Raw genomic sequence first — 9,363 nt, forward strand, 5'->3', positions numbered from 1 at the left:
TATTTTGTAAAAGTTAGCTAATTTTGTCACCTCTCATGCAGATACCTGTAGGACGTCGTAAGAACTAAGGCTTCCTGAGAATGAATTAATGTTCATGAAGTGTTAAGGAGATTATTATTGAAATGTTCTTACCCTGGAGACAGACTTAGAAATCTGAGCAGCAAGACCAGCAGGCAGCATTTGCTCAGCTTCTGCTCTCTGCAGCTATGTACATTATAATAAACTTTGTGAGTGTTTAGACTTACACCAGGATCATCCTCCATGGTGAAGTTCTTGTACCTACGGCTTCAAACAGCTTCTTGTCTTCTTGCTCTGCAATCAGCATCCGGCTTGATGCACTGCCAAGGATACTGAGGATTACTCAGCTCAGAGGGCAGTCACTAGGACTGCACTTCTGCCAGGTCCCCTGATCCATCTAAAACATTCAGAATTGCCTCTTAGGATTACCAGGGAAGCTGGTCATTAAGATTGCTTAAAATGAGAAGATATGTCTTCGGCAACTTTTAACTTTGCTAAGCTTAAACAAATTGAACTGAACTTTATCTTGGATTGATGTTTTTTTCACTGTGATTCTTAAAAGCTTTGGCCAAGTTATTAGCACATTTCTAATTATCAGCATTATGTGTCATGCAACCTGGAGGACAAGACCTTCACTGTGATGCAATATGGGGATCAGTAAAAGTCCTTAATGATAAACTATTTTGCTTCACTGCTTGAGAGCTACACTCTAAAACATAAAGCCAGCAAAACCTGTGAAGGTATAAATATGGATACTGAAAAACAATGCCTACTGTGAAGGGGCTAAAAAAGTAATCACAATTGGAGGCTGGTGTCCATCGGAAAAGTTACCGCCACATCCTGTAACAACACACATGCACAAATACCCGTATAAAAGTTGACAAGAGAACCCTAATTTTAATATTAATTTTATTATCTTTCAGAGCTTGACTTGACAAAGATACTATTCTTTTATGTTTCCTACATAATTCTTCTTCGGTCATAGATACCTCTAAAACCATCAAAAGTGCATAGCAGTAAAGCCAAATTCTTGTAAATCTCTTCTACTTGGTTGTTATCATTCATATTTCTAACTTTTTTTCAAATCTTACAATAAAGAGTACTTGTAAACAGCTTAATCCCTGTGATATGGGGCTGTGTCATGAGGAAGATGGTAATATGTTATGAACGTAATGCCACGGGGTTAGCACAAAATGCAGCAGTCTAGCAGGTAGGCACTACAAATCACCATGACACCACTGTGTGCCTACCACACACACATATTTACTGTCAAAATACACACGGGCAGCTCCCAGTTTTCTCAGGGGTTTATCCAATACAGCAATATGGGAGCTGGTCTCCAGCAATGACAGCTTGGGTCTAGCACAGTTAACACAGATACGGCAGTGTATGAATGTGGCCACCTGCCTTCCAGTGAGTGGCAGAAAATTTGCAGTGGGGATCTCATGGTAGAAAGCTCTGCAGTCCAAAGCCGGCTCCTTGTAGAACCAACTCCGTGATGCTCATAGAGCACTTAAGCGTGAGTTACTGTGACTGCTGATGCACAAGGTGAACTTCAGCCACACCTAACCTACCCTTCCGGAGGCTCATACTGAAAGGAGCATGGTGCAAAGACCCCTGAGCCATCCCACACCCTGCAGCAGAGATCACAGACCATAACCTCTTCCAGACCACAGCTGTGTCTCTGTTATTACTTGGTTGCCTCTACACAGGGTCCCTAGAGCACTGCATAATGTGCATAGTACCTTCCCCCCATTATCTTAGACAAGGTAGAGTTAATTGTGTATTATCTCCAACCATGAGAGCGAGGATGAAAGGATTACACAATAAGCGTGATTATGAGATTTAAACATAAAAGTTTCCCAGCACAGTAAAGAGGCCACGTATGCTGGATTCAAACCGTGGCCATAAACTGGCAGAGCTCAACAAGAAAGGCTTCATTGTGTGGGGCAACTCAGCCACAAAAAATGTAAAAGCTTTTTTTCTTGATCTTTTTCTTAAAACCTGCTGAATCTGAAGGAGACAGCACAAGTCACTCCATCAGATGCTGGGATGAGAATCATTGTGTGAGGCAATCACAACAACCAATAGGGAAGTGAAATTTTTCAGCAGTGTATTATATACAGAAATGATGAGAAACTGTTCCTTCACTTGCTGGAAATAAGATCTCAGCAGAACCCTCCCGGAGTTCACCCCTGCAGAAATCCCACACAGCCCCTTGAAACTGCACCTGTTTGCACGAAGTCTGCAAATAACCAGAGTGCTTTCCCTGTGAACACCCACCATACCACACTAGATCTTAAGATGCTTGAAAAGGAAACATGCCAAAAAGCTGCCCATCAGCATCAATACCCGCTACAGGCATACAGAGTTTAACCGAGTTCGTGTTCAACAGCGTTAAGAGGAAAAAGCAGTTTAGTAGATGCTTCTAAAATGCTTCTGTTTCTGTAAGCCAGAGCAGCCCCATAGTGACACGTGTATCTGTAAGTAGATGTCAAAGGCACCCCCCTTCTTTCGAACCCCAAATATCACGTCACTTAGGTAAAGCTTTTTAACACCTCGATTTAACGACCTCATGTCCTCCAGCTCCATAACGCGGCATAACCGTGGGGCTAGACGGGTTTAGCCGGGCCGGGCCAGGCCGGACAACCGCGAGGCTGGCTCCGAGCGGCGGCCTCGGCCCCCGCGCTCCCCTGGACACCGGCTTCGGCCCCGACCGACCACAGCCTGCAGTCCTGCACCGGCCCCCTGAGCGCGGAGCTCCGCCGCGGAGCACCCGCGTACCCCGCCCGCGGGGCTGGGCGCTCCCCGCCAGCCGCCGCCCGACCCGGCCGTTCGCCGCAGCCACAGTGTTCGGCCGCGACGTGACGTGCCGGGCCACGGCAGGTGCGGCGCCGGCCGCCACTCACCGTGAGGAACAGCAGGAGGAGCAGAAGGGAACAGCAGCGGGGCACGGCGGGGCAATCAGCCGGTGGGTCCATACTGCCGCGGTGGGGGCGCTGCCCAGCCCGGCCAGGAGTGCGCGCCTGGCCACGCCGACAAGGACGCGGCAGGTCCGGCTTCCTGAAGGAGGGGCCACCGCCGCCAGGTGCCGAGGGCGTGGAGGGGCCGGGCCGGGCCGGGCCGGGCTACACCCGGGGTGCCGAGCTCCCCTGCCGTGCCGTGGAGCAGAGCACAGGCCTGCGCACGCCGGTCAGCGGACACTGGGCGGCGTGCTGGTCGCCTGGCCTGTCGTGACACAACGAACCGCGGCGCGTGTGTCGCGGCGGGTGTGTCGCGCCGCGGTCCCCGCCTCGCCGAGGTCCACGGACACCAGGCCGTGCCCCGCCGACCCGCACGGGGGCGCTGCCCGCCGCTGTTGCAGGGCCAGGTCGGAGGGGCGGAGCTTCCGGTGCATCCCGGAAATAGGAGCCACAACTGTTCCGGGTTGTGTCCGCCGGCGATGGCGAGGTTGTACCGCACGGTTGGTATCTTCGGTGGTTTCGTGGCCGTGGTGGCGGCAGCTTTTTACCCCATCTACTTCCGGCCGCTGCTAATGCCGGAGGAGTACAGTGAGTGCTTGCGCGGCGGGAGGGGAGCGGGCCGTGAGCGGTTTGTGTCCCGCTGTGGGACGGGACGGGAAGGGAGGGGAAGGGAGAGGAAGGGAGCGCGAGCGGGCCTGCCTGAGGGTGCCCTGGGGCTGCCTGAGGGTGCCCTGGGGCTGCCTGAGGGTGCCCTGGGGCTGCCTGAGGGTGCCCTGGGGCTGCCGGTGGGTGAGAGTGGCCGAGAGGCTTCTGCTCGCCCGAAAGATACTTAGAAAAAACCCAGCTAAAACTCGTAGTATTCTTGTTTCAAGCTACAGGCCAGTACGTGCCCAAGGACACCCTTTAGCTATTCACTAAAGTTGCTAAGAGGATGGAAATGCAGTTAAAAGTTTCGATCGGGGGCTGGTGCATCTCTTCGGTGAGCTAAAAGTGAGGTTGTTGGGTTCGTTCAGCGTGGAGAAGAGACGGCTCAGGGGAGACCTTAGATCCCAGAGTTCCCAGTGTCTCCGGGGAGCTTACAAAAAGGATGGGGACAGGGCCATAGGCCAAGGCATGATGATTCTAAATTTAAAGAGAGTAGATTCAAACTAGATACAAGGAATACATTTTTTTACAATGAGGATGGTGAGGCATTGGAGCAGGTTGTAGATGCCCTGTTCCTGGAAACAGTCAAGGTCAGATTGGACAACGCTCTTGAGCAACGTGAGCGAGTTGAAGATGTCCCTGCTTATTTTGAGGGGAATGGACTAGATGTCCTTTAAAGGTCCCTTCCAACCCAAACAGACCATTCTGTGACTCTTTGAGTTATGTTTTCCAGCTGCAATTTAAGTGTTTACCTTAAATAGTGCTAACAGATTCTGTACCGGTTGCGATGGTTTGCTAGAGCTGCTCTCGGTCTGAAACTGGCTGTTGAGGAGAGCCCACTTTCCTGCCAGTACCACACAAAACCGAAGGAAGCCCGCCCCTGGGCGCTGGGACGAGGGAGCTCTCATAGTCGCCTGCGGGTTCGGGTGCGAAGCCCCGCGGCTGCCAGCGATGGCTCCCCTCGCGCCGCGGGAACGGTAGGGGGAGCACCCGTGGCTCCTGAGCTTGTGTTCAGTACCGCAGAAGGGAGCGGGTAAAGGTTCTGGGTAAAAGTTCTGCCTCATCCCCTTACTTCAGCTTGTGCAAAACTCAGCAAGCTGTTGACGACAGCCTGAAGATGTATGTGGTTAATTTCCTGAGACAACTGAAGCGATTTCTAGGAAGAAGTAAAAAAAAAGGAAAAGGGTAATAAACTTATTGATCTTGGAGGGACTTTAGCCTTGCATCAAAGATGATGTAAAATTTAATTTGCAGGCAGATTTTTATTTAAGGAAGCTATGCCTGTGAGGTTGGAAACTGCCCACAAAGGTTTTCTACTCTCTGTTCCCATTTAAAAAAGTTATTCTTAATTTTTGCTTATGATGCACTTTCCAAGAATATAATACCAGAAGTGAGACTGCGTTAAGGGAAGGAGACAACTAGTAGACAACATCCTCTTTTGTACCTGTGTATTACGTGAGCATATGTTCCCTTGTAGGTTAGGGATTTTTTTAGTCTTGGTTTAGCATATAAGTGATGCATAGTTAGCAAGTGCTTAAATTTTCTATTTCATATGCAATTCTAAGCTTACTGCTTGCTGCTCAAATTCTCCTTTGATCTGACCTTTACTTATTTCTTATGTGCTTTTCTTGATGCTTATCACTGCATTATGAGAGAAGTACAAGCATTAGTTCTTATAATACTTGAGACAAGAACGTGGAATTTCACAGCTGTGGTCCCTGAGCAATAGTATTTTAACCTCTAGGGTACAAAAGATTTGATTTTTCAGAGTACAGTCTAGTAAGCTGTATGGCAACTTCTGTAGGAGCTTACAACTTCCATTGCCTTGAGCTGTGGTGGATACTCAGTATTTCTGCATTTGGGGATGCTGGGTCTGAAGCTGGACATCATCATTATCATCACACAGTAATCTTGCAAAAGGCAAGAACTGATTTTAGTTCTCTGGAGCAACAGCTGGACCTGCCTCCAGTGCCTACCCCCCTTGCAAGTAGAATCAGTTACTGTGATATGCCTGCTAGTTTCCAGTAGCATTAGGCTTGTACCTAGACAGCCTAATTAACACATAGTGCCTAGCCATTCTCAGTGGGATAGGATGCTGAAAGGTTTCAGTTTGAAGTTGAACTTACTTCTGAGTTTCCCCTGAAAATGTGCAGCCTACAGTTGTTTAAAGTTCAGTGGTCTGGGCAGAAGGCTAATTCAGAGCTTTGACTTCCTGCTTCAAAGTACCATGGGGGTGAAGTACTTAACTGGCAGGGGGGAAAAAAGGAGGTGCATTTAGTAAAGGGAAATAACATAGTTTTTGCCATGTCTTGTCTTTCAGGTGGTTGAATCTTTCAAACAAAAAAAGAAAAGCCTGAGACAGGCCCATTGTAGGGAAAAATATCCCTCCAATACTTAAATTCAGACAGTTTACACGCAGTAATTTTGTAGATACTGTCATGAAATCTGCTTGTGGTAAGATGCAGAATCTTTCAGGGCCTGAAAATGGGGGTCACTGATCTTGGAAAGAATAAATCTTAAGAGTTATGTTGAGCCTGTGAGCTCCTAAAAGTACTAGTCCTTATGTGATAAGATCATGACGTGTTTTGGCATCTTTCGTTGAACAGTAGTCGTTACTTTAAGATCTTATTGTTTGTAATCTCTCAAAACAGACAAGCTGTTAGTTTCTCAGTGTATTAAGACTACCTTCCATCATGTAGGTGGATACTCAACAGAATTTTACTATGTAGCATGTAGAATGGATAAAATGGGTGCACTCAAGATGTCTGGTATTCTCTTTCTTCTTAGTAGTGTCCTTTCTGTTCTGTTTTCCAGAGAAAGAACAGTCAGTAAACCGAGCTGGGGTTGTTCAAGAGGATATTCAGCCTGCAGGTATACTCGATTCATGTGTATGCGTTGATTGTTTAAAAGACTTTCTTGAAGTAAGACTGGAATACTTACATGGATTTAAATAATACAGTAAAGAATATATTTAAAGAATATATATAATAAACTTGCTTTGAAATTTTTTTCAGGCTAATTCTTGAGTTGAAAAGTACAGATTAATGAAACTTGTTTTAAATTGGCTTAACAAGCCAAATAAGTTTCAGTAATTCTGTTATTTTCGCACTTTCTTCAATAGATGCCAGTTTCCATACTAGAAATTAACTTCTGAACCAGAGCAACCAAGAACCATGGGTGAGCTGAGCTGCAGTTATAAGAGTACACTATTGTACCCTGGTTTGTGGAATACTGCTTTACAACTAGGCTGAAAAACAGTTTATGAGCACTTTGAAGTACCTTTCAGCCTCCTGGGTGGAGGAATGAGGCAGAAATCCACTACATACAAAGAAAATTTGGAATGCTAATAGCCTTTTGATCCCTGTTGCCCATAGAAGGAGTAGAAGCGCATATGAAGGGAATAAAATTAAAGTATGGCAGACTGTCCTTGATAGTTCATTGTTTCATGGCTAATGGAACTGGCTGTTCATTATGTAAGGTTAGCACATCTTGTTTAAAGACATGAAAGTGCTTGTCTTGATGAAATAGTTCATATCTGAGTATGTTAAAGGGTAATGTATTCCTGTTTTTAGAAAAGCCTGCCATCAGCATCAGGGGAAACCAAATAGGATTAATGCCATGTCATTACTACACGTATTAGTTAAATCATTGGTGCAGGACTTATTTTCCAGGAAAGTGGTGAAATGCTGAAGAGGAGTAGGAAGGGTATTGCGAAATAGAAGTCAGGAAAACCTGCCTTTTTATTAAACATAAGAGGACTGGACTGGTTCATTTATCCAGGATGCTGGTACCTGAGGACCAGTTCTCCTCATTATATCTTTTCCATCTAAATTTAGCTGCTGATGAGGTTATGAGATCCATTAGATGAAAGTGAAATCTGAACAAGTTCAAGTACAAGGTGCAATTCTAGATGGTTGTTCTAGCAATATTAGAACACCTTACCTATGAATGTAATGAATTTTTCAGTTTTCTGAAGCTTAAGATAAAGAGGAAGTTGCCTTTTAAAATATTTTGCAAGCTTAAGCAGAGCTGTGAGTTCAGGGCAGAAACTGGTTCCTTACTGTTTTGTACACCAGGCTGCAGTAGCAGACCAATTTTCTTCAATTTTTTTCCTCCAACAGCCTAGTTATGAACTGCTGGTATTCTCATATTTGATTTGTAGGGTTAAAAGTGTGGTCTGATCCATTTGGAAGAAAGTAATGTTGGCGGCTGGGTGTATTGCAAGGCAAAACTGAAGATGGACATCTTCAGCCGTTTCTTCATTCACTGAACTTTGTCTTTGGGTGTTGCTGGAGAAGAATTCTGAATATGCTGTGTGAGCACATGAGGAGCAACAAAGGCTACTGCTTGAAGTCCTAAGGGATGAACTTATGCTGGTTTTGACAGAGGATACTGGGACGTAGTGCACAGACTGTAGAGAGCTGAATGATTCTTGAGATTAGAAGTAAAATATTTGTTTCTTTGAGAAAAGGGAAGAGGATTTTTTGTTAATATGTAGACTCTTGTAGAATAAATTATGACTAGAATAAGTCATGCAGGCACTGCAGTTTCCTACCTAGTTTGAGAATTATTTTTTGTGGTTTTATTATGAAAACATGATAAAAGTATATACTGAGAGAGATCAGTGCAGAAAATATAACAAGGTGACTGTACATTTGTACATTAAAATTTCTTCCTTTTAAACCAGTGTGTATTTTTTAATTTGTTTCGCAAGTAGGCGTGCAGGTTAACCTTGGCCAGGTGCCGCCCAGCCACTCTCTGGCTCCTCAGCAGGACAGGGGAGAAAACTGGATGAAAAAGCTTGTGGGTCCAGGTAAATACACGGAGGTTGCTTAGCAGCTACTGTTGGAGACAAAACAGACTCAACTTGGGGTAAATTAATGTAGTTTTAATGGCAATTAAAATGGGTTTGGATGGTGAGAAACAAAATTTAAAATAGCACCTTCCCACTGCCTCTCTTTTTCCAGATTGGCTTCACTTCTAACTCCTCCATTTCTTCCCTTCCTGGTCCCCTGAGCAGTTGAGGCGGGGGGGAGGGTAACAGTTCACAGCAGTTCTGTTGCTTTTTCCTCCTCATGTTTTTCCCCTGCTCCTGCATGGGCTGTTCATGAGCTACAGTTCTTTCAGGAAATACCCAGCTGCTCCAGTTTGGGCTCCTCCTCCTCAGGCCACAGTGTGGATAGCTGCTCCAGCATGGTCTTCTCCAGAGGCTGCAGAGGAATACCTGCTCTGGTGCCTAGAACACCTCCTTCCACACCTTCTTTTCTGACTTCGTTGTTCGTACTACTGTTTCCCACTTTTTTCCCCTCATTCCTCTGCTTGTCTGGTGTTCTTTCAAAGGTGCCACCTGCTTGGCTGCTGGGCTGAGCTGTGCCTTGCAGTGGGTTCTTTGTGGAGCCAGCTGGAGCTGTTTGTGGCCAGCATGGGGCAGCTCCTGCAGCCTGCCTTCCTTGTCACCAAAACCCTAACTGGTACACCTAATACAGGAGGTTAACACCAGATATTTGGGTAAAAGAGCAGATACTTTAAAGAATCTCTTTTTAAAAGCACTTTTTCATGGTGAGCATAATGATAGTTAGAACAGGCAAGCAAATGTTTGCCCCTACCAAAAATCCTTACCTAAATTCCACGTCTCTCTTAATAATTGGTTCTGAATAAACTATGTGTTTTCAGATTTCAGTGAAAATAAACAGTCTATAATCTGTACTTACAGTCTATAACCTAACCAATATTGTTC

At 45.8% G+C, this 9,363-nt stretch overlaps 2 protein-coding genes across 4 annotated transcripts in view; one reads left to right on the plus strand and one right to left on the minus strand.

Moving 5' to 3' along the window:
- The window catches only part of SEL1L3 (SEL1L family member 3), a 35,638-nt gene extending 32,532 nt beyond the window's left edge, over positions 1–3,106 (minus strand). The window contains exon 1 of the mRNA XM_061379865.1: positions 2,928–3,106. Coding sequence (XP_061235849.1) covers positions 2,928–2,999 — 72 coding nt within the window. The 5' untranslated portion in view covers positions 3,000–3,106. The remainder of the gene's footprint in view (positions 1–2,927) is intronic.
- Positions 3,107–3,450: 344 nt separating this feature from the next.
- SMIM20 (small integral membrane protein 20) lies at positions 3,451–8,309 on the plus strand. Of its 3 annotated transcripts, none has more exons than XM_061379868.1 (3): positions 3,451–3,569; positions 6,441–6,497; positions 7,748–8,309. In XM_061379868.1, exons 1-3 carry the CDS (start codon positions 3,461–3,463, stop codon positions 7,750–7,752), a joined length of 171 nt encoding a protein of 56 aa, XP_061235852.1. In that variant the 5' UTR covers positions 3,451–3,460; the 3' UTR covers positions 7,753–8,309. The 3 variants fall into 3 exon arrangements, with proteins under 3 accessions (XP_061235852.1, XP_061235851.1, XP_061235850.1); XM_061379867.1 differs by having other exon boundaries at positions 7,789–8,309; XM_061379866.1 differs by lacking the exon at positions 7,748–8,309 and adding an exon at positions 7,199–7,739.
- Positions 8,310–9,363: the final 1,054 nt, after the last annotated feature.

This window comes from Neopsephotus bourkii, unplaced genomic scaffold (assembly GCF_033783945.1).
Source record: "Neopsephotus bourkii isolate Nb327-2 ecotype Australia unplaced genomic scaffold, CSIRO-AGI_Nbou_v1 NB_1780, whole genome shotgun sequence".
Classification (NCBI taxonomy): Eukaryota; Metazoa; Chordata; class Aves; order Psittaciformes; family Psittacidae; genus Neopsephotus; species Neopsephotus bourkii.